This window comes from Artemia sp. Qi Xiang Cuo, chromosome 6 (genome assembly GCF_049724085.1).
Source record: "Artemia sp. Qi Xiang Cuo chromosome 6, ASM4972408v1, whole genome shotgun sequence".
In the NCBI taxonomy this organism is placed as follows: Eukaryota; Metazoa; Arthropoda; class Branchiopoda; order Anostraca; family Artemiidae; genus Artemia; species Artemia sp. Qi Xiang Cuo.
Window position 1 is genome coordinate 62,295,846 of NC_142799.1, and position 25,711 is coordinate 62,321,556.

Below are 25,711 nucleotides of genomic sequence, written 5' to 3' on the forward strand. Positions count from 1 at the left end.
ACCCATAACTCCTGAAAAAAAAATTCAGATCAAAACAAGAAGTACACTATTAGAGCCACCTCGTCCAAAACCTCTATATAGCAAACTTACCGTCCCTTGGCTTGAATAACAAGGAAAATAAATTGGCTTAAAAATCGAGAAAATTGGGTGTAACCACGATATTCTCCACATACGGCATCTTTTTTTCTTTCCTTTTGATTTTCCTCCTCAGCTACCTGGGCACTGGAAAATCATAGAGAGCTGTATAATGGCTCATTTTGAAGTAAACTGCTAAATCTAGTGCCTTTTGCCAAGCTACATCTAGTTCAAGCCAAGGTACAGAAAGTTTCCTATATAAGGGTTTCAGACATGGCGGTTCTAATGGTGTACTTTTTGTTTTGATCTGACTCTATTTTTAGGAGTTATGGGTTATTATATTTCTTAACATTGGATGTGATCATCTCTTACTAGGTTGCTAGCCACTGCTGCAACTCGGATTCAACCACATCAATTTGCTTTAAAATGAGCCATTAAATATCTCTCTACGATTTTCCAATGCCAAACTATCTGAGGAGAAACAGAGAAAAAAAGGGCCGTATATGCAGAATATTGTGGTTTCAGCCACTTTTCTTGATTTGCAAGTCAATTTATTTTCCTTGTTGTTCAAGCCAAGAGAAAGTAAGTTTCCTATATAGGGGTTTTATACAAGACAACTCTAATGGTGTACTTCTTATTTTGGTCTGACACTATTTTTAGGAGTTATGCACTATTTTATGTCTTAGTATTGGACGTGATCATCTCTTACTATGTTTCAAGCTAACACTACAACCCAGATAATAACTTTGAACTAAGAGACAAAATAATATTATTTTATTTAAAATTTTCAGGAATTTCTCTAATTTCGGTTGACACATTAGATCTTTTGTTAAAACTCTGAAAGAAGTACTGTATGTTACATAACTACATAAGTACTAAGTACATAAGTTACATAAGTACTGTTTAATATGTAAGAATATACTGATGTCATTATAGCTAACATCATAATATTGCATTTACTTTTACACCATGTATGGTTACAACCTAAGCTTATGACGCCATTCATCAATCTTGTACATGAAAATACAGTTTTACATAAAATATAATTCTATTCTTAGTTATTTTGTCCCTTACAAAACTTTTTTAAATACGTCAATTTGCTTAAAAATAAGCCATTGAATGACTCTCTATGATTTTCAAGTGCCCCGCTAGCTGCAAAGGAAGAATATTGGGAAAAAAGTTGCCATCAATGCAGAATATCATAATTAAAGCAACTTTTCATATTTTACAAGCCAATGGATTTTCTTCGTTATTCAAGCCAATGAGCTGTAAGAAACCTACATAAGGGTTTTATATAAGGCAATTCTTATAGAATATTTTGTGTTTTGATCTGACTATATTTTTAGGAGTTATAGGCTACGGTATTTCTTAGTATGGGACGTGATCGTCTCTTACTAGTTTGCTAGCTACCGCTGCAACCCGGATACCAGCGTCCAGTTCTATACGTAAACTTGATAAAAGACAAGTGTGTTGTATAATCATGCTGATGATGATTTATTAAAATATTTCATGGTTATTAAGATCTGTTCTAATAGTTCAGTTACTATTAGCTAGAGTCCGTTCTCTAAATGTGTCTTGTTGAGTATACATGTAGAGCTGAAAACTGATATGTTATCCTATAATAACAATAACACAGTCTTATCTATACTGTAATTTAAAACGATTCAATTGAAAAATGCCAAAGATTGCCATTAGAATACGTTTATCAAAATTTATTTTTACGTATATACACAGTTTTGTAGAAAAATCAAATCAATGAATACCTTACTATAGCACAAAGGATGAAAGTGTGCCTCATGATTAGAGGTTAGTGGGTTCAAATTCGCCTGTAGTAAGAGATTAATATCAAATAAAGGAATGATTCCTTAATACAGTCTAGATATACTTTATCCTCTTTTAGCGGCAAATAGTGGCGACCACTTTAATGAATTTTTTGAAATTTTATACGACATGCTGCATCCATCATATGGGATTCTAAATCAATTTTATATTAAGAGAGTGGTAGGAAAACTAGGCGTTGAATTTCAAAGGCAATTTTATTCGAAAAGGAAACAAATTTTACGCAGAATGGAAGAACTGTAGGCAGTTGGAACTCGATTTGATGTAGAATAAAGTATAGCAGCATGTCGTATAAAATTTCAGAACATATAGCCATTTTGTTCAACGTAGGCAAAAGTGCATCATAATCTATAATGATTCCTTAAAATAATTCAGTTACTACACTTCAATCTTTGATGTTATTTCTAGCTACCTGTGCAACCCTGATTACCAAGGGTTCTTCACCTACAGTTCGTTGCCAAAAACTGTTTGATCGTCTCTTACTAGGTTGCTAGCTGCCACTGCAACTCACACTTTTCTATAAAATATAAGGCAGATTTTCTCAGGCTCATAACTTTTGATGGGTAACATTAAACTTGATGAAACTTACACATTGAAAATCAGCATAAAAATCCAATTCTTTTTATGCATCAATTGGTATCACAGTTCCGTTTTTTTAGAGTTTCAGTTACTATTGAGGCGAGTTGCTCTTAGTAACAAAATTCGACAAAATAACTCCTAAAAAATACTTTGCTTCATGAAATAAATAGCGGTTATAAGACCTCATGCTTAACCACAGCAAGGGTGGTGGTGACCCCAATAGGGGCAGGAGTTGGGACCTTACAGCACCATATTTTCTGTGTGGAAATCAACTACGGTGAACAAAATGGTTATCTCAAAATTTTGATTGGATGTGTTTGGGGGAATGATGGACGTGGGGGGGGGGGGGCTAGTTGCTCTCCAATCACTTTCGACCATTAAAAAGGGCACTAGCCCTTTGAATTCCAATCGAATGAGCCCGTTTTGAAGTTTCTACGACAACGCCTTCAATAAAAACCTTATATGCACCAGGGCATAACTTAAAACCCTTGCCCTGAGGGTTGTAGGGGAGTGTCCTCCTCAAAAACATATTTTTTATGTGGAAATCAACTACGCTGAACAAAATCACTATCTCAAAATTTTGGTTGGATGTGTTTTGGGAAATGATAGGTGTGTAGGGGGCTAGTTGCCCTCCAATCAATTTCGACTATTAAAAAGGGCACTAGAACTCTCGATTTCCTATCGAATGAGCCCTTTTTGAAGTTTCTACGACGACCCCTTCCATATGAAGTGCCCTGCTCTAAAGGAAAAAAAATAGTACATAGTGCCAACATCCTTCTTATATGCCCTCAGTGCATAACTTGAAACCCTTGCCCCGAGGGTTTTGGGGGAGGGTCCTCCCCCAAAAACATATTTTCTATTTGAAAATCAACTATGTTGAACAAAATGGCTATCTCAAAATTTTTATTGGATGTGTTTGGGGGAATGATGGGTGGGAGGGGGGCTAGTTGCCCTCCAATCACTTTCGACTATTAAAAAGGGCACAAGCCACTCCAATTTCCAATTGAATGAGCCCTTTTCGAAGTTACTACGACGACTCCTTCGATACGATGTGCCCGGGTATGGAGAAAAAAACCACATTTTTCCCACATCGTTCTTTACTTAGGCAGCGCTAGCGCGCTGCCTATGATTGTGCAAAGTATTTTTGTATTTTGTAAGAAATGTTTCTGTTTTATAGGAATTATTTTGGATTATGTTTGAAGTTTTTTGTACTCCATAAGAAGTATTTGGGATGTTGTTAGAATTTTTTGTTTTGTAGCAAGTATTTTGTGTTCTGCACCAAGTACATTTCATTCTGTTAGAACTATTTTAGAATTGTGCAACGAATTTTGCATTTTGTAACAGTTATTTTTGTTTTTGTGGGGATTATTTGGATTATGGTTGAGCCTTTTTTTATTCAATAAGTAGTATTTGGAGGGTTGTTAGAATTTTTTATTCTATTTTGTTTGTAATTTGGGCTATGCTTGAAGTTTTCGTATTCTATAAGAAGTATTTAGGGTGATGTTAGAATTTTGTGCTTTACAGTAAGTATTTTGTGTTCTGCACCAAGTATTCTGTTAGAACTATTTTAGAATTTTGGAAAGTAGTTTTGTATTTTGTAAGAGTTATTTCTGTTTTATATGGAATGATTTAGGATTATGTTTTAAGTTTTTGTATTCTATAAGAAGTATTTGGGGTATTGCTAGAATCTTGTGTTTAGTAGTAAGTATTTTGTGTTCTGCACGATCTATTTTTCATTCTTTTAGAACTATATTAGAATTGTAAAAAGCATTTTTTGTATATTTTAAGAGTTATTTCTGTTTTTTAGGAGTAATTCGGATTGTGTTTGAAGTTTTTGTAGTCTACCTGTATAAGAAGTATTTGGGATGTTTTTAGAATTTTGTGTTTTTTAGCAAGTATTTTGTGTCCTACACGAACTATTTTTCATTACGTTAGAACTATTTTAGAATTGTGCAATGTATTTAGTATTTTGGTTTCAAGACCAACAATTTTTCATTCTGATAAAACTATTTTAAAGTTGTGCAAAATATTTTTTTTGTATTCTGTAAGACTTATTTCTGTTTTGTAGGAATTATTTCGTGTTGTAGGAATTATATATATTTTTTTGTTTTGTAAGAATTATTTTTTATTTTGTAATAGTGTCTTGTGTTTTGTAATAAGAATTTGTGATTCTTAGGATATTCACTGGAGGGTGTCATAAGAGACAGTACATTGTGTCACGCTGGCCTCAATTGACAGGAGTCATCAAAAAGGTACGTTATTTTTTGTTTATTTTCTTATTTATTTTTATTTATTTAAAATATACGTTATTGAGGGTTTTTCATTAACTTTTTACGATCGATTCAAGTGTAAATGGATGTTTTTAAAGGAAAATGGCTGAAAATACTTTAGGTGTGATAATGCACACAAAAGGATGTTGCGTGCTAGCCATCGAGCCCAACAAACTGGGAATTGTCGTTGAGCTTTGCAATCTAATAATTGAAGGGCAAGATTCCAGTGATAAAAAAATGTTCCTTTTTTAGTTTATAAATTATTGTTGTGGGAGAAAAAGGTTGAAAAACCCTTATGCGTGATAAAGTGCGCCAGAGGGGTGATAGTTACCAGCCATAGAGTACCACAGAGGCAGTAACGAACAAAATCTTGGAATTAGTGGATGGAATTGGTGGAATCTAAAATGTTGAATCGGAGTTGGGAGTGGGAGGGGGGCAAAAGTAACGATTTATATAACACTTTTGAAATAAGGAGAATGCTCGTTCAAGAAAAGTTTTAAATTCCAAGTGACGTGAAATGCTTTTGGCTATCACATTCTAGCAATGAAATAACAAGTCCCGCGGTTCAATAAAAGAACCTGAGTTTAATTTAGATTCACATGCTTATTTCACACTGAAAAAGTTGCAAATGTCATAGGGGGTGATGAGGGGAAACACGTGGATGACAGAGAGGACAGGCGCGTAACGTTGTGGTGGAGTTATATGTTTTGACAAGCATCGCGATAGGCTTGACTTGCGAAAACTGAAATCAATGGTTGAAGCATAATTTTAACAAAACATGTTTGAAATGTCTTGGGGGTGATGAGGCAGTGTCAGAGGGTGCCGCAGAGCAGGAATTGTGTGGTACTGTGGCGTGAGTTGCTTGGAGTATCACTCCCTAGAAATGAAATGCCGAATCCTGCTTTTCAATGAAAATAGTGTTTAATTTGAATTCACAAGCTTATTTTTGGAGGCATAGGTTGAAAATGTCCTAGGGGATGATGAGGGTGGGTGCCACTTGAATGACAGCGGGGGCAGCCACGTAATACTATGATGGAGTGATGTGTTTTGAGGAGCTCCGTGATAGGCTTGGCTTACGAGAACTCGAATCAATAGGTTGAAGCATTATTTTTAACAACAAACAACTGAAATGTCTTGGGGGTGATGAGTCGATGTAAGAGGGTGCTTCAGAGCAGTAATAGTGTGGCACTGTGGCGTGAATTGCTTATAGTATCACGGTCTAGCAATGAAGTGCCGAGTCCGTCTGTTCAATAAAAGACAGTGTTTAATTTAGATTCACAAGTTTATTTTCGGAGTGACAAAAATGAAAATGTCCTAAGGGTGATCATGGGGATGCCAAGTTCGATGGCAGGAGGTAGTTACGTAATGCCCTGGTGGTTTGGGGTTTTTTCTAGGCGGGGGGCCATCATGAAAGGGTTGGAGTCCGATTAGGGAGTTTTCCATTAAAAGCTCTCAATAGGACCTAAAAAAACACCTCTAACGAGTTCATGTGAAATTTGAAGAGAAAATACTATTCAAATGTGTGCGTCTTAACCGGGGGGAGGGCATATTCTTGCCCCCCCCCCCTTCCAAGAAGCGCGGAATTTCGTCTTAGCTCTCAGAAATAATAAATAATAGAGTATTATGTATAATAGGGTTAAATTTACCTCTAATATCAACACTCCCTGGAATTGCCTGCTAGGACCCATACCTTTTTTCAATTCACGCAGGTTTTGCGAATATTTTAGCCTATATCAGGTTTTTCATGTTTTATTTTTCCATTGCATAGTTTTGTATAAAAAAACACTGTATTTTCGCTAGTGGCTCTTAATATGGCTTAAATTTAGCTTTAATATCAACCCCTCCCTCTGTAATGATTGCTAGGATTCCCATCTTTTTTTAATTCACGAATTTTTTTCTCGTTTGTCGTGTTTTTAACTGCTTGTTTCTGTGTTTTGATAATGCTTGTAAATTTGTTTTAATTAATAAATTTTGTATTTACAACGGTGTGTGTCTTATTTAGATTCTTTGTTCCAGGGCAAATCTTCAATATGTGAACGTTTACACTATTTAAGCGTCTTGTAGCCCCCTTCCGACTTCATTACTAAAAAAAATGCTAGGATTTTGTAATGATTGCTAGGATTCCCATCTTTTTTAATTCACGCATTTTTTTTTTCGTTTGTCGTGTTTTTAACTGCTTGTTTCTGTGTTTTGATAATGCTTGTAATTTGTTTTTATTAAGAAATTTTGTGTTTACAACGGTCTGTGTCTTTTTTGACTCTTTGTTCCAGAACAAATCTTCAATATGTGAACGTTTACACTATTTAAGCGTCTTGTAACTCTATTCAACTTTTCAACTTTCAACTTTATTACAAAAAAAGAATAAAAATACATTAACAGCAACGCGGAGTATTATTTGGTAATAATCTTTAAAGCACAACTTGACGAACAGGTGATAAAAAATTGGTAGTAATTAACTTCCCGTCTGCGTGTCAATTACTGTACCCTTAGGAAACACGCAATCATCATTCTGCATGCGTAATAAATGGGATTCTCCTTGCGTGCAAACTTTATTTCCTATAATGTATTCGTCGAGACAGAACATTGGAAAGGGCTTCATGGACGGTTTGATTAAAGCACAGCTCTATTGGAAGGAAATTGGTATTTAGAGTCCTAACAGGGACAAAAATCATTAGAATACAATGATTGTTTGAGAAAAAATGCATTGTAACAAAAATCAAGTCTCAAAAAGTATTATGTAAAATCCTACGTATGCGCCCTCCTCAGTTAAGAGCAGGGGATTCCTTTATGGAGTCTGAAGAAACCATGGGTGCCCATAGGCTCAATTCTTTGGGGGGGGGGGGGGCTTACCTGGTCTAATCGGCACTTCTGGTACTGTATAATTGAAATCTAAAGAAGAATTACCATGAACAGTGCGATAGTGCTGCCTAAGTAAAGAGCGAAGTGGGCCCAATATATTCTTTTCATTTTTAGACCAGGGCAGTTCTTATAGAAAGTAATGTCACAGGAACTTCAAAAAGAGCTCATGGAAGGCAACACGTTATAGTGTTTTTTTAAGTTATAGTGTTAGAAACTTCGAAAAGGGCTCAGTCTGTTGGTAATTGAGATGGCTAGTGCCCTCTTTAATAGTATAAAGGGATTAGAGTGCAACCAAACCCCCCTCCCACGCCCATAATTTCCCCAGATAATTCCAGTCAAATAGTTTTTTTGTTTGACGTAGTTTAAAAGTCCAGAAATTATGTCTTTGAGGATGAGAGCCCCCTCACAGTCCTCAGGGCAAGGGTTGTAAGGTATGCCCCGAGGGCATTTAAGACTTTTATGAAAACGGGGGTCGTATAAACTTCGGAGGGGGCATTTTGTATTGGGAATTGGAAGTAGAAGAGCCATTTTTAAGAGTCAAATTTATCGAAGGGCAGCTATACCCCAACCCCACGTCATATTTTCCCCAAATACATCCAATTGAAATTTTAAGATAGCTTTTTGTAAAAAATACTCCAATGATCTCATAATATGGTCTTTGGGGTTGACACAACCCCCCAGAGCATAGGGGTAAGGGTTTTAAGCTATGCCCCGGGGGATGTAAAGTTCTTAGGAAGAGGTGGTCTTGTGAACTTTAGAGGAGGCTCATTCAATTTGAAATGCATAGTTCTAGTTCCATTTTAAGAGTCAAGCTTGATGGAGAGAAAATAGCCCCCCCCCGATATACTATTTTCCCCAAACACATTCGATCAAAATTGTGAGACAGCCATTTTGTAGCCAATAGTCCAAAGATAATATAACAACGTCTTCAGTAAACAAATATAAGATTTTTTAGGTGGACGTTTAACTAAATCAAAACAAACTATAAGCATGTGGACTTTCTAAGAGGTGACAAAGCAATATCTCAAGAACAATTTATATTATTAGGTTAGATCTTTAAGAGTAAGTTGAGGGGGATTTTGAACTAGTCAGAAGGCTCTATGTGTATACTTTTAGTACAACAACCACAGTTACTGAAACTAATGGCACAAAGAGTATTAAGGTGAAACTTCTAGGAAGTGTTTAGGGGGCGTTCCAATTAAAAAAAGAAAACTGTATACATGCAGGTTTTCAAAAAAGCAATTAAAAAAAATATCATAGGCAGAACCACTCTAAAATAGCTAGAAATATCATTGAAACATTTAAAGAAGATAATTAGATTCAAAATTAAAAATTTTAGGGTCCTTTCTAAGACTAAAAAGAGATTGGAGGGCAATCAGTCCGTCTCTAAAGCTGATTTATTTCCCAAACACACCTAGTCAAAATTTTGAGACAACTATTTTGTTCAGCATAGTAGAGCGGTCCAGTAACCTTTTCTCTAGGGATATTGGGCATGTCAAACGCCCACAATTCTGTCAAACTATGGATTCTTAAAAAAAAAATGAAAAGATAAAAATAATTTTTTCTCATGAAAATGACTTTGTCAATAAAAAACGAACTGAAATTGATCTAGGAAAACTTTTTCCACATTACATGTTTTTCAAAGTAAACTAAAGAGGTCAATTAAGCCAAAAATGGGCAGAAATGACCAAGTGTAAAACTACCACAAATCACTATCAATAAATAAATGAAACTCAAAATGAACAGAAATTAGAATAAATAGCCGAGTCAAACTCGAAACGAGCAAAAACTAGCATTATTAGGGCTCATAATCCCCATGCCTTATCAAGACGAGAACATAATTTGCACCTTACTGAAAACAAAATATGTTTAAATGTTTTCACTTTTTACTTAAATAAGTAAAAAAAACTTTTTTTTACTCACTTTTGTTTACCCTTTTTTTATTTTAAGGAATAAACATCATTATATGCATATTAAACTGACAATCCAGGGTCATTTTTTTTTTGTTTCTTTTCTAGTAAGGCCTATGTTATGTTCTGGTCTTGAGAAGGTATGGAGGTTGACAGCCCTAGGAATGTTGATTTTTACTCGTTTTTAGATTAACTAGGCTATTTATTATAATTTCTGTTTGTTTGGAGTTCCATTTAATTGTTGATAGTGATTGGTGGTAGTTTTACGCTTAGAAGATTATTTGACTTTATTTCTGCCCATTTTTGGCTTAATAGAGCTCTTTACTTTTCCTTGAAAAAATTTTCGGTGGAAAAAGTTTTTTAAATTAATACAAATATATGACAACGTCATTCATCCAGGGGGGGGGCTGGTGCCCCCTTGGACTCCCCCCACCCCTTATGGGCGCCCATGGAAGAAACGGTTTGCGGGGGCAAGCAAAAACCAAAAATATTCCTCTTTAAGTAGGAACTATAGAAAAAAGACACCTTGAAAGAAAGAAAAAATGCATTGAAAGAAAGAAAGAAAAAAGAAAACATTGAAAAAAAGAGAAAAAATGCCTTGAAAGAAAAAAACGTCTTGAAACCTCTTAAAGAAACATGTCTTAAGAAACCTCTTGAAATACCTTAATAAAATTCCTCTACCTGGCGCCGTCATTACATAATACCCTTGTTTGCGCTGTCTATTAAGTTATTTCCAATAAATCCGCTATGTCACACATGAGTCCCAACTCCAGTTAAGTAGGTTAAAATTTCCTATGATATAAAACCTGTTGAGTCACGCACGATTGCGTCATGCTCTATTACATAGCAACCGAATGTAAGCATTCCCTAACATCTGTGTCTCTTAATTTCCCCCTGTTACTTAACTAACACCTGCTCTCGGGCACCGGTCGTATTGCGCGGGTGTGTCTTCCCAATGTAAACATTGATGTAACACCTGACCATTTAATACAGGAATCTCGCATGGGTCTCATGGAGTCTGAAATGCCTATGCTACTAATGTTGTACCTTACTTGTAGTTGAAATTTTTTTTTTTTATTTGATAGTAGTAAATGGAGAGTACGAGCAATAGCATGGTAGATTGGTTGTTTAATTCTTCAATATTAATGAAGAGAAAATTCCAAGTTCGATCCGCAGATTAGTCAAATTTTTCATACTATTATTAAGTTTGTGGAAGAAAAGAACAAGGAAACTTTTAATATTAATAATTAAAAAAAATCTTATGAAGATAGTAATTGGTCTCTGTTGTCACTTAATCCTACATGCTTGGACCAGATCATGGTCGCTTGATGCCAATGCAATTCAGAGAGATAGCTCAAGTTTGTCGGGTTGTTCATTAAGTTGCATACAAGGAGATCATTACCGTGCCCCATCAGTGGTATATAGGAAGTTTATTGTCATGCCCCATCAGAAACAATGCTATTCACCGGGCAGTATTCAAAAAGCTTATAACTATTGATAACCCCCCTCCCTCTCAAAACAAAACCTTGTTCAAATCGTGCACTCCATCCAAAATGTTCGTTTGCACATAACCATTATTACCAAGTATGCATTAATTTTGACGTTTGATCGCATATAGTTGGGTCTAAATTTACTTTAATATAATGGTGGTGTTCTGCTTCTTCTTTTCATATCCTTTTATATTTGATAATATTTTTATACCCAATTACCTTTTATATTAAAAAAAAACCTTACAATATCTTTTACAAACACCCTTTGATAATTTAAAAGGTATCTAATAATAATTTATTAGAACAACTAACATCTAACACTCTTCTAAAGGTATCTAAAACTATTAATAATAGTGCTTGCTTATTCCTTTGGCAAAATTTGGCAAAATCCATAAATCCAATCACAATCCTTCGCCAATTCTTCCGCATAATTAACAGGATTATGGATTATGAAAGTAATTATCTTAGGTCTGCTTTAGGATGACGAAAAAGTAAATATTTGAATTTCTTAAAAGTAAATACATATATGCTCTTCAACTAGTCAGCAAATAATTTTTTTAGGTAAATCGATTTTGGAGTAAAGGAGGTGCCTACTCATATAGTCTTAAAGTGCCAAGGAATATGAAAATGAAATAGAATTGTTTGGATTATTTAGGTGGAAATTTACCCAACTATGCGATACTACTGGGTTCAATACCCAGACCTCGACTTCATCATATTACGTATTCAAAGATGGTCTCTTTGTAAAAATACTGGTTTCACCTGGAGGGATTATACTCATGTTTTTTCACTATAAATAAAGATGTAATTACTCTTTCTGGATCAGATGTAAAAAACAACTTGAAATGACCCTTTATTGTTAAATTTATTCATTTTCAATGGAGAATTGTAAACTGTTCTTAATGTTAACTAAATATATATTATTCTCGAATTATCATAAAAACCGACCCTTTTCGTATAGTTACATTTAACTATCTCATCATAATAATTTTCTGATTGCCAATAGGCTACATGACCAATGTGTAATTCAAGGAATTTGTACCAGCTGTTCAGGTATTTTGACTAAAATGCGTCTTAACTAGCTTGAAAAAATATCTCATACGTTCGTAATTGAAAAAGACAGCGCTTTGTGCCAGCTGTTCTGGTATAGGCTATTTTGACAAAAATGCTTCTTAACTAGCTTGCAAATATATCTCATACGTTCGTAATTGGAAAAGACAGTGCTTTGTGCTAGCCATTCTCGTAGTAGGCTATTTTGACTAAAATGCTTCTTAACTAGCTTGCAAAAATATCTTATACGTTCGTAATTGGAAAAGACAGTGCTTTGTGCCAGTCGTTCTGGTATAGGCTATTTTGGATAAAATAGTTCTTAACTAGCTTGCCAAAATATCTCATACGTTCGTAATTGGAAAACACAGCGCTTTATGCCAGCTGTTCTAGTAAATATGTGTTTTTTCAAAAAATCTTTTAATATGTTTAAGCAATAAATTTCTTTAAGCTTAACCCGTCTTTATTCTTTAGAATAGTTCTATTCATTCATTAAAGTATGAAAAAATTATAAGTAAGTAACAATCGGTTTTTTGAATTCACGTCTTGGATACACAATATGGAAATTTCATTCAAGAAATCATGAAAAAATTGTAAGTAATTAACAAACTCTTTAATGATTTCACCTCTTGGATACACAATACAGATATTTCATTCAAGAAATTATGAAAAAATCGCAAGTAAGTAAAACACTCTTTATTGTTTTCATCTCTTGGATACACGATGCAGAAATTCCATTGAAGAAATTATGAAAAAATTCTAAGTAAGTAACAATCTCTTTCTTCAAGTCACCTCTTGGATACACAATGCGGAAATTTCATTCAAAAAATTATGAAAATATTTGTAGGTAAGTAACAAAGTCTTTATTGATTTTACCTCTTGGATACACAATACAGATATTTCATTCAATAAATTATACAAAAATCGGAAGTAAGTAACAAACTCTTTATTGTTTTCACCTCTTGAATACACAATACGGAAATTTCGTTCAAGAAATTATTGAAAAATTGTAAGTAAGTAACAAACTCTTTCTTGAAGTCACCTCTTGGATACACAACGCAGAAATTTCATTTAAGAAATTATGAAAAAATTGTCGGTAAGTGACAAATTCTTTCTTGAATTCACCTACTGGATACACAATACAGAGATTTCATTCAAGAAATTATGACAAAGTTCTAAGTAAGTAACAAACTCTTTCTTGAATTCACCGTTTGGATGCACAATGCATACATTTAATTCAGAAAATTATGAAAAAACTATAAACAAAGTCTTTCTTGAATTCACTTCCTGGACAGACAATACAGCAATTTCACTCAAGAAATTATGAAATAATTGTCAGTAGACCCCGGCACCGCGCTGGCAGATCGACCGATAGCCACCGACAAGAGGCCCGGTCGAGCGCCGCCGAAGTGCGACTCCACCGGCAAAGGTGGCGTTCGGTCGACTTTAAATTAGTTTTGTGGCAATTCTTTATTGCGTCAACCGCAAAGTCGGAGCTTTTCCTTCTCGTGTGGTTTAGTATTTCGATTTTACTGATTAGAAATCAAGCAGGGCTTGCACTATCCCCGAATTTTCGAGTATTTCAACGAAAATCTATGCGTCACCCGGAAAAAATTTGGTTCCCCGAATCCCCGAAAATCACGCAATCAAGGTGCCACCTTTAGCGATTTATCACCAGTGACGTTTCCTGCCAAATATTACTTTGCATACCATAATTCTTCACTACTCTCTGGTTCGTTAATTTTCGTCTCTTGTTAATTTGCATAAAAACCAGACAGATGCAAATGCAATTGCATTGCAAATATTGCAATATACACAGTTCTTCATATGTTGACAAAAAAGTATCGTCTTTATGAAATGACTTTAAATCATTTCGAATCCATTTTCCCACTTGCAATTCCTTAAATTATTCGTAGTCAAGAATTTTATTTCAAGTTAAATAGAATTATAAAACGCAACATTCACTACAGTTTGATTTTGAAATTGATAGCAAAAAGATCGTTTCTACAGCTGATTTGTAAGTTTTTAGTTTTTTTTTCTTTTGCTGTTTTTAGATAAGAAATTCTTAATTTTGAATTATCAATTTTTGACCGCTTGATATATTATAGAAAACAAAAACTTATTTATGAAAATTTGTTACCCCCCCTCCCCCCAAAAAACCACAACCTTCTAATGAGAACCCAATTATCAATAAGCTACGAGCGGCACCCTCCAAGAGATTTCAATATTGAAGAAGAGGCTGACCTCAAAATGCGACTCATAAATAAATTGTAAAGTACTGACTTCAGGGGGGTATCATTTTTAAATGATAATACCTCATTTTTTATATTGAAAGCAGGGATGCCAAAAAGATATTTGTTTTTTCATTTAAAGCAGATATGGAAAAAATACTATCAAATCCCCTGGGAAACCATTGAAATATTTTGATAGACCCAGGGCCCCCCAGTGGGACTTGTTCATTGTCTTGGGTATTTTGAGATATCTCATAGGCTATTGGCCTAATTTGGCTTTTGTGTGTACTCCCTTTTAATTAGATTCTTTGGATATTATTGAATGCCATGGCGAATCTATGACTCAATTTTCAAATAGTTTGAGGTAAATCTGAATAATTTCGCCTTTTTTGTTGTTGTCTTAGTACCTCTTTACTCATACCCTCAATTTTTATTCAAGGAACACTAAACTGTTTAACGTTATTTCGCGTGTTTGTTTGAAACATATAGTGACCTAGTTAATTATTAAATAAATTATTTTATTAATGTAAAGCTGAGACGGTATCCTAGCAAGGTGGTATCCAGAGGGGGGGGGGGGGGTAGAGAGGTATTACATTTAAATGATAATATCTCGAAATTTTTTAAATGAAAGCAGGGATACAAAAAAGTTAATTTTTTTTAATTTAAAGCAGAGACGTCATCCTATCAAGGTGGTATCAAGAGGGGCGGGGGGGGGTTGGGAGCTATCATATTTAAATGATAATACCTCGAATTATTTTTTGAAAACAGAGATGCCAATAAGTTAATTATTTGTTTTATTTAAAGCAGAGACGGTATCCTATCAATACGATGATATCCATAGGGGGGGGGCACAGGGAGTTATTATTTTTAAGTGATAGAACCTTGATATTTTTTTATTGAAAGCAGGGATGCCAAAAAATTATTTTTAAAAAATTAAAGTGGAGACCGTATTCTATCAAGGTGGTATCCAGAGGGGAGGAGGGCGATAAGGAGATCTTATATTTAAATGATAGTATGTCAAATTTATCTATTTTTTAAAGCAGGGATGCCCAAAAATTAATTATTTGTTTTAATTTTAAGTAGAGAAGGTACTCTATCAAGGTGCGTGGTATCCAGGAGGGGGGGGGGCGGGTAGGGAAGTTGAAAGCAGGTATGCCAAAAAGTTATTTTTTTTCAATTTTAAAGCAGAGACGGTATCCTATCAAGGTGGTGTCCAGAAGGGGGGGTAGGGAATTATTATATTCAAATAATGATATCTTGAATTTTCTTATTGAAAGCAGCCTCAGTCCACACAAAGTGGATAAGTTGATTTTTATTCATGACAATTATAGACACATCCCGCAGTTAGAGTATACATCCAAGTTTGACTGAAGGATTTTTTTTCGACCAGTTGACCCCTAGATTTTTTGTCCCTCCACACTTTTTTGAAAAATAGCTTTTTTTACACATACTAATATTTGGATTTTCATTAGTATACCAGCTTACCCGTCACGCGTTGCCACGATCTTAAAAGAAAGGAAATTCAATGAGAATACCCCTAAGGAAAATTTCTAAACGTTCACTGTCTTAAGTTTCTAACGTCAAAATGTTTTCAATTTAGTTTAGTTATAATTGAGAAACATATTCGAATCATACAAGATTACGTAGAATTGCTATGCATGCTCTTCGAAAAGCTGTTCAATTTTCTGATATCGTCCATTATATAAATTCATTTTAGTTCGACCAAGCTAATTGGTTGAGACTGACACATTGATTGGAAATTGACTTCCATTTTCCTTCCAGTACTGAGGTGGGTCATCCACGTTTCGTCATTGGGAACTGATGCTTGATTATTTTTTAAGGTGAAATTTTAAGTTATCCTATTCAAAATGATTATAAATGATTGTAGAAAAAATTGCTAGGATAGGTTGATGTGTTTCTGTGTTTTGCATATATTTCTGCTTGCAATTGTATGTTCTTTTGGGTATTGTAAATATTGTTTATGATTTATGTATGGTATATTTCGACAGTTGGATAATGTTTTGAAATATGAATCAACACATGTAAATTAAAGAAGGAAGAAACCAAGCAAAAATACTCCGTACAACATCTTTGTCCAACCTTTATGATAATTTAAAAATTAACAAGATTTTCGTGAGTTATACTCGATGTATTTTTTTTAAATTGTTATTAAAACCCGTTTTTAATGGAAGGAAGGCTTTTTAGGAATCTAAAAGAGCAAACGATCACTATCAAAGTCTCCCATCTCAACTGTTTTAAAGGTGACAAAGCAGATATTGGCAAAGGGCATTGTGAAAAAATTAAGCTTCTAAGTACAAACATATATTCAAAGTTTTTTCCCAGATAACTGACGAGTTTTGTGATACGGTATTTGAAGTTTTGTATGCAGTAATGCTCGATGAAGAAACTACTAATTTTGATAATTATTTATGTTAAGAATACATAGCTAATAGATACTTCAACTATTATGCAAGAATTCTGAAACGCCTCAGCCATTTCGTTTCTACCAGATTTGTACTTATCTTGATGAATAACAAAGAAGAACAGTTTCCAGCCAGTGACTTGTGAAGTTTTGAACTCATGAAGAGGCTCGAATCTGTTGTAAATTTAAGCCGTGATTTGAGAAAAACTGATGAAAACATTAATGTTTGCGGTCAACATTGATCGCGCCGGCGTCTTGGCCCCGTCATCACCGGTCTTCCCTAATCGGTGCGGCGCTGGGGTCTAATTGTAAGTAAGTAACAAACTCTTTCTTGAATCTCCTGCTGGATACACAATACAGACATTTCATTCAAGAAATTAAAAAAAAATTGTAATTACGTAACAAACTCTTTATTGATTTCACCTCTTGGATACGCAATACAGATATTTTATTCAAGAAATTATGAAAAAATCGCAAATAAGTAACAAACCCTATATTGTTTTCACATCTTTGATACACGATGCAGAAATTTCATTCGAGAAATTATGAGAAAATTCTAAGTAAGTAACAATCTCTTTCTTGAAGTCACCTCTTCGATAGAAAATACGAAAATTTCATTCAAGAAATTATGAAAATATTTGTAAATAAGTAACACACTCTTTATTAATTTCACCTCTTAAATAACAATACAGATATTTCATTCAAGAAACTACGAAAAAATCGTAAGCAAGTAACATACTTTTTATTGTTTTCACCTCTTGGATACACAATACGGAAATTTCATTCAAGAAATTATGAAAAAATTGTAAGTATCTAAACTATTTCTTGAAGTCACCTCTTGGATACACAATGCAGAAATTTCATTTAAGAAATTATGAAAAAAATTGTAAGTAAGTAAAAATTCTTTCTTGAATTCGCCTCCTGAATAAACAAAAAAGACTTTTCATTCAAGAAATTATAAAAAAATTGTAAGTAAGTAACAAACTCTTTCTTGAAATTGCCGTCCGGATGCACAATACAGAAATTTAATTCAGGAAATTATAAAAAAAATTGTAAACCATCTCTTTCTTGGACTCGCTTCCTGGACAGACAAAACAGCAATTTCACTCAAGAAACTATGAAAAAATTGCACGTAAGTAACAAACTCTTTCTTGAATTCTCCTCCTGGATGCACAATACAGACATATCATTCAAGAAATTAAAATTTTTTTTAAGTAAGTAATTAAGTCTTTCTTGAATTCACCTTTTGGATACACAATACGGAAATTTCATTCAAGAAATTATGAGAAAATTGTAAGTAAGTAAGTAACAAACTCTGTCTTGAATTCGCCTCATGGATACACAATACAGAAATTTCATTTAAGAAATTATGAAAAAATTGTAAGTAAGTAACAAACTCTTTGGATACATCAGATAAAATTCATAAAAAAAGTTCTATTATGCATCATTACTTTGAATTTAGGTTAGGCCGGTTATAGATGGCAGCACACCAGCTCAGACACATAGTCATAGTGAGAGAGACATGAAAAAAGTTGGGTTAATTTAGGTTCACTTAGAGTGGCGCGCCACTCTATGTGAACCGAAACTAACCTAACTTTTTGTATGTCCCTCTCCCTATGACTATGTGTCGGGTGTGCTGCCATCTATAACCGGTCTAACCTAAATTCAACGTAATGATGCATAAAGTCAAAATAAATAGAACTTGGATTTTGTGAATGTTATCTGATGTATCCAAAGAGTTTGTTACTTACTTACAATTTTTTCATAATTTCTTGAATGAAATTTCTGTATTGTGTATTCATGAGGAGAATTGAAGAAAGAGTTTTTACTTACTTACTTCGATTTTTTCATAATTTATTGAATGTAATGTCTGTGTTGTGTATCCAAAAGACGAATTCAGTAAAGAGTGTGTTACTTAATTGCAATTTTTTATAGTTTCTCGAATGTAATTTTTATACTCTGCATGCATGAGGCAAATTCAATAAAGAGTTTGTTACTTAACTACTTACAATTTTTTTTTATAATTTATTGAATGAAATTTCCGTATTGTGTATCAAAGAGGTTTGTTATCAATAAAGAGTATGTTACTTACTTACAAATATTTTCATAATTTCTTGAATTAAATTTCTGCATCGTGTATCAAAGAGATGAAAACAATTTAGAATTTGTTACTTACTTGTGATTTTTTCATAATTTCTTGAATAAAATATCTGTATTGTGTATCCAAGAGGTGAAATCAATAAAGAGTTTGATACTTACTTACAATTTTTTTCATAATTTCTTGAATGCAATGTGTGTATTGTGTATCCAGGAGGAGAATTCGAGAAAAAGTTTGTTACATATTTGCAATTATTTCATAATTTCTTGAGTGAAATTGCTGTATTGTCTGTCCAGGAAGCGAATTCCAGAAAGAGTTTGTTTGCAATTTTTTTCATAATTTCCTGAATTAAATTTCTGTATTGTGCATCCAAATGGTGAATTCAAGAAAGATTTTGTTACTTAATTAGAATTTTGTCATAGTTTATTGAATAAAATGTCCGTATTGTGTATCCAGGAGGCAAATTCAAGAAGGAATTTTTTACTTACTTACAATTTTTCATAATTTCTTAAATGAAATTTCTGTATTGTGTATCCAAGAGGTGACTTCAAGAAAGAGTTTGTTACTTACTTACAATTTTTTCATAAGTTCTTAAATGAAATTTCTGCATTTTGTATCTAAGAGGTGACTTCAAGAAAGAGTTTGTTACTTACTTACAATTTTTTCATAAGTTCTTAAATGAAATTTCCGTATTGTGTATCCAAGAGGTGAAAACAATAAAGAGTTTGTTACTTACTTGTGATTTTTTATAATTTCTTGAATAAAATATTTGTATTGTGTATCCAAGAGGTGAAATCAATAAAGAGTTTGTTACTTACTTGCAAATATTTTCATAAGTTCTTGAATGAAATTTCCGTATAGTGTATCCAAGAGGTGATTTCAAGATAAAGATTGTTACTTACTTAGAATTTTTTCAAAATTTTTTGAATGAAATTTTTGTATCGTGTATCCAAGAGGTGAAAATGATAAAGAGTTTGTTACTTACTTGCGATTTTTTCATAATTTCTTTAATGAAATTTCCGTATTGTGTATCCAAGAGGTGAAATCAATTAAGAGTTTGTTACTTTCTTACAATTCTTTTCATGATTTCTTGAATGAAATATCAATATTGTGCATCGAAGAGGTTAATTGAAGAAAGAGATTGCTACTTATTTACAATTTCTTCATAATTTAATGAATGAATAGAACTATTCTACAGAATAAAGACGGGTTAAGCTTAAAGATATTTATTGCTTAAACATATTGAAAGATTAAAAAAAACACACATATTTACTAGAACGGCTGGCACAAAGAGTTGTGTTTTCAAATTACGAACGTATGAGATACTTTTGCAAGCTAGTTAAGAACCATTTTATCCAAAATAGCCTATACTAGAACGGCTGGCACAAAGCGCTGTCTTTTCCAATTACGAACGTATGAGATATTTTTTCAAGCTAGTTAAAAAGCATTTTAGTCAAAATTTCCCATACCAGAACAGCTGGCACAAAGCGCTGTCTTTTTCAATTACGAACGTATGAGATATTTTTGCAAGCTAGTTAAGACACATTTTTAGTCAAAATACCTGAACAGCTAGCACAAAGCGCTTGAATCATACATTGGTCATGTAGCCCATTGGCAATCAGAAAATCATTATGATGAGATAGTTAAATGTAACTATACGAAAAGGGTCTGTTTTTCTTATGATAATTCAAGAATAATATATATTTACTTACCATCATGAACCGTTTAGAATTCTCCATTGAAAATGAACATATTTAACAATAAAGGGTTATTTCAAATTGTTTTTTACAACTGATCCAAAAACAGTATGTATCTTTATTTATACTGAAAAAACATGATTATATACCCTCCAGGTGAAAACCAGCATTTTTACAAAGAGACTATCTTTGAATACGTTATATGATGAAGTCAACTTTTGGGTATTGAACCCAGAAAAAAATGTCCTAGTAATAGATGAATGACCTCGCTATGCCATGTACCGTTTAAACTACACATATATTCATGCCCCAAGCGTAGGATCAGTACCTTATAGATCTCTGATTGGCCCAGAAAATAGGTGTTGGCTCAGAAACCAGTCTGCTAAGACATATACCGGTCGTGGTAATAGATGAATGACCGTGGTAAGTTATGTATCGTTGAAACTGCACACATACCCATGCCTCAGGCTTGTAGGTTTCCTTGTCCCCTTCAAATCAGCATATAGCTTACTAATAATGTTACTACTAAACTTTTCTTTTATTTAATTTCTGAACGTTATTGAGTTAATGCAGCTTTCATTTTGGCTCATTGTACATGAATATTTAAAACCACGTTTTTTTTGGCTAAATGGTTGTCTTAAAATTTTGTTCTGACGTAACTTACGAATTAACTTACGTAACAAACTTCTATAATCCTATGTTCTTATTACGTATACTAGGGGGTTCACCTCCTAGTCATTAACTCACTCTTTAGGCTAAAGTTCCAATTTTGTTCCAATTCTTTAAGAATGACCCCTTAACCACAAAGGCCTTTATTTGGAATAAATAGCTCTGATGAAAGTAAAAATAAAACTTTAGCGTAAAGAGCGAGGTAATGACTAGGGGGTGAACACAATCTTATACGTATTAATTTCTGTTCGTTCTAAATTTCGAAGTTGCTCCTTACTTTCAGTTAAAAAATTGTTTTTCTTATTGTTTAATTTCTGATCTTTTTTTAAAATAATGCTGGGAAATCCGGCGCCTTCTTCACAGCAATGTCTCTTCCCCTATGAAAACTTCCTCCATGGAAAGATCCTCCCACGTAACCCCCTCCCCCCCCAACTACCAAAATCCCCACCCCTGAAAACTTCTGTATACTTACCAATAACCAATACTATGCGTAAACACTGGGCAAAGTTCACAACTTGCAGACCTACCAACAGGGATTTGTACTTTACTGAAAAAAATTCAAATGACTTTACCGAAAAAAGTGTGCATTGTCAGTTTAATATACATATGCTGATATTTATGACTTATAATCTTAATCAATGTTTGATTTCTTAAAGTTATAGAAATTAAAACATTTAAAAGAATACTTTTCAGTAAAGTAAAAAATATATTCTGGCTTTTCGAAAGAATAGGGATTTAGAACCCTACTCATATTAATTTCTGCTCGTTTTGAGTTTGACTCTGTTATTTATTTTAATTTATGTTTGTTTTGGGTTTCATTTATTTATTGATACCGATTTATGGTAGTTGTATGCTAGGTAGATTATTTGATTCCATTTTTGTTCATTTTTGGGTTAATTTAGTTCTTTACTTTTTTTTGAAAAACTTATTTTGTGGAAAAGTTTTTTTTAATTAATATCTTTTCATTTTATGTTGACGTTGTCTTTTTCAGGGAAAAAGACTGAGCCTCTTCTAAAATTAAACAACCATCCCTTCCATAAAAACCTTAAACACCTCCAGGGAATAGCTTGTAACAGTAGAATGCTAATAATGAATTTGGTGCCTTTACGTTCCCTCCTGTGCTATTTGCATACTTTACGTTCCTTGGCACCTTTCCAGAGCATGTACCTATAGATTTGCATACTTTATGTTCCTTCCTGTGCTATTTGCTTACTTTACGTTCCTTGGCACCTTTCCAGAGTATGTACCTATGGATTTGCATACTTTACGTTCCTTCCTGTGCTATTTGGGGGGATTACGTTCCATGGCACCTTTCCAGAGCATGTACTTATGGATTTGCTTGCCTTATGTTCCTTGGTGTCTTTCCAGAGCATGTACTTATGGATTCTAGCCGACCATGTTCCTTCCTGTGCTATTTGGGGAAATTACGTTCCTTGACACTTTTTCAAGGCATGTACTTATGGATTCTAGCCGACTATGTTCCTTCCCATGCTATTCTAAGGGCTTATGTTCCTCCCATGCTATTCTATAGCGCTATGTTCCTTCCAATGTTATTCTATGGGACATCTACACGTGATTAAACACGTTTTGAAACTACGTGCTATTTGCTTTTACCCCGTTGGTAAATTTCCAAAAACGAGCGGGGATTCCACTCTGGTTCCTAAACATTGCGAAAAAAGCTGGCAAGCATTTTTACATTCAACCATACATTCACGCCTGTGAGATTAGAGTTACACGTGGACATTGCGAAAAAATCTGGCAAGTATTTTTACATTCAACCATACATTCACGCCTGTGAGATTAGAGTTACACGTGGACATTGCGAAAAAAGCTGGTAAGCATTTTTACATTCAACCATATATTCACACCGGTGAGATTAGAGTTACACGTGGACATTGCGAAAAAAGCTGGTAAGCATTTTTACATTCAACCATACATTCACGCCTGTGACATTAGAGTTACACGTGGACATTGCGAAAAAAGCTGGCAAGCATTTTTACATTCAACCATACATTCACGCCTACAAGAAAATGAAATAATTTAGGTCGTATGATCAATAAATTTTTTTTTTTAATGCAGTAGTTTTTTAGTAAGGACACTCGATATCCTAAAAGTGTTTGATTCAAACTTTTACCTTGAGAATCGATGTTGTTAGCAGAATTTCAAAAGGATTGTTTATAAGTGCTGGCGTATCTGATGAAATAATTTTGGTCGTATGATAAATTTAATTTATTTTTTTAATACAGTAGTTTTTCAGTAAGGACACTCGATATCCTAAAAGTGTCTGTTTCAAACTTTTACCTTGAGCATCGATGTTGTTACCAGAATTTCAAAAGGATCGTTTATGAGTGCTGGCGTATATGATGAAATAATTTAGGTCGTATGATAATTTTTTTTTTAATGCAGTAGTTTTTCAGTAAGGGCACTCGATATCCTAAAAGTGTTTGATTCAAACTTTTACCTTGAGAATCGATGTTGTTAGCAGAATTTCAAAAGGATCGTTTATGAGTGCTGGCGTATCTGATGAAATAATTTAGGTCGTATGATAAATTTAATTTATTTTTTTAATGCAGTAGTTTTTTTAGTAAGGACACTCGATATACTAAAAGTGTCTGATTTAAACTTTTACCTTGAGCATCGACGTTGTTAGCAGAATTTCAAAAGGATCGTTTATGAGTGCTGGCGTATCTGATGAAATAATATAGGTCGTATGATAAATTAAATTTATTTTTTTAATGCAAAAGTTTTTCAGTAAGGATACTCGATATGCTAAAAGTGTTTGATCCAAACTTTTACCTTGAGAATGGATGTTGTTAGAAGAATTTCAAAAGAATCGTTTATGAGTGCTGGCATATCTGATGAAATAATTTAGGTCGTATGATCAATTTAATTTTTTTTAATGCAGTAGTTTTTCAGTAAGGACACTCGATATGCTAAAAGCGTTTGATTCAAACTTTTACCTTGAGAATCGATGTTGTTACCAGAATTTCAAAAGGATCGTTTATGAGTGCTGGCGTATCTGATGAAATAATATAGGTCGTATGATAAATTAAATTTATTTTTTTAATGCAATAGTTTTTCAGTAAGGACACTCGATATGCTAAAAGCGTTTGATTCAAACTTTTACCTTGAGAATGGATTTTGTTAGCAGAATTTCAAAACAATTGTTAATGAGTGTTCGCATATCTGATGAAATAATTTAGGTCGTATGATCATTTTAATTTTTTTTAATGAAGTACTTTTCTAGTAAGAACAATCGATATCCTAAAAGTGTCTGATTCAAACTTTTCCCTTGAACATCGATGTTTTTAGCAGAATTTCAAAAGGATCGTACATAAGTGCTAGCGTATCTGATGAAATAATTTAGATTGTATGATTAATTTTTTTTTTATTTTTTTTTTGCAGTAGTTATTTAATAAGCACACTCGATATCCTAAAAATTTTTGATTCAATTTTTACCTTGAGCAACGAAGTTTTTAGTAGAACTTCAAAAGGATCGTTTAGTAGTGCTGACCTGTCGTTGATGAACTAATTCATGTCGCATGATAATTTTTTTTTAATACAGTAGTTATTCAATAAGGACACTCGATATCCTAAAAGTGTTTGATTCAAACTTTTACCTTGAGAATCGACGTTATTAGCAGAATTTCAAAAGGATCGTTTATAAGTGCTGGCATATCTGATGAAATAATTTAGGTCGTAGGATAAATTTAATTTATTTTTTTAATACAAAAGTTTTTCAGTAAGGACACTCGATATGCTAAAAGTATTTGATTCAAACTTTTACCTTGAGAATCGATGTTGTTAGAAGAATTTCAAAATTATCGTTTATGAGTGCTGGCATATCTGATGAAATAATTTAGGTCGTATGATCAATTTAATTTTTTTTTAATGAAGTAGTTTTTTAGTAAGGACGCTCGATATCCTAAAAGTGTTTGATTCAAACTTTTACCTTGAGCATCGATGTTTTTAGCAGATTTTCAAAAGGATCGTACATAAGTGCTGGCGTATCTGATGAAATAATTTAGATTGTATGATTAATTTAATTTTTAATTATTTTTTTTTGCAGTAGTTATTTAATAAGCACACTCGATATCCTAAAATGTTTGATTCAATTTTTACCTTGAGCATCGAAGTTTTTAGTAGAATTTCAAAAGGATCGTTTATAAATGTTGACCTGTCTTTGATGAACTAATTCATGTCGCATGATAATTTTTTTTTTAATACAGTAGTTATTCAATAAGGACACTCGATATCCTAAAAGTGTTTGATTCCAACTTTTACCTTGAGAATCGATGTTGTTAGCAGAATTTCAAAAGGATCGTTTATGAGTGCTGGCATATCTGATGAAATAATTTAGGTCGTAGGATAAATTTAATTTATTTTTTTAATGCAGTAGTTTTTTAGTAAGGACACTCGATATCCTAAAAGTGTTTGTTTCAAACTTTTACCTTGAGCATCGATGTTGTTAGCAGAATTTCAAAAGGATTGTTTATGAGTGCTGGCGTATCTGATGAAATAATTT

The 25,711-nt window shown here is 33.4% G+C and overlaps 1 protein-coding gene across 1 annotated transcript in view; it reads left to right on the forward strand.

Moving 5' to 3' along the window:
• The first annotated feature begins 576 nt into the window (after positions 1-576).
• The window catches only part of LOC148951485 (uncharacterized), a 190,391-nt gene continuing 165,256 nt past the window's right edge, over positions 577-25,711 (forward strand). The window contains exon 1 of the mRNA XM_089090909.1: positions 577-657. Coding sequence (XP_088947035.1) covers positions 579-657 — 79 coding nt within the window. The 5' untranslated portion in view covers positions 577-578. The remainder of the gene's footprint in view (positions 658-25,711) is intronic.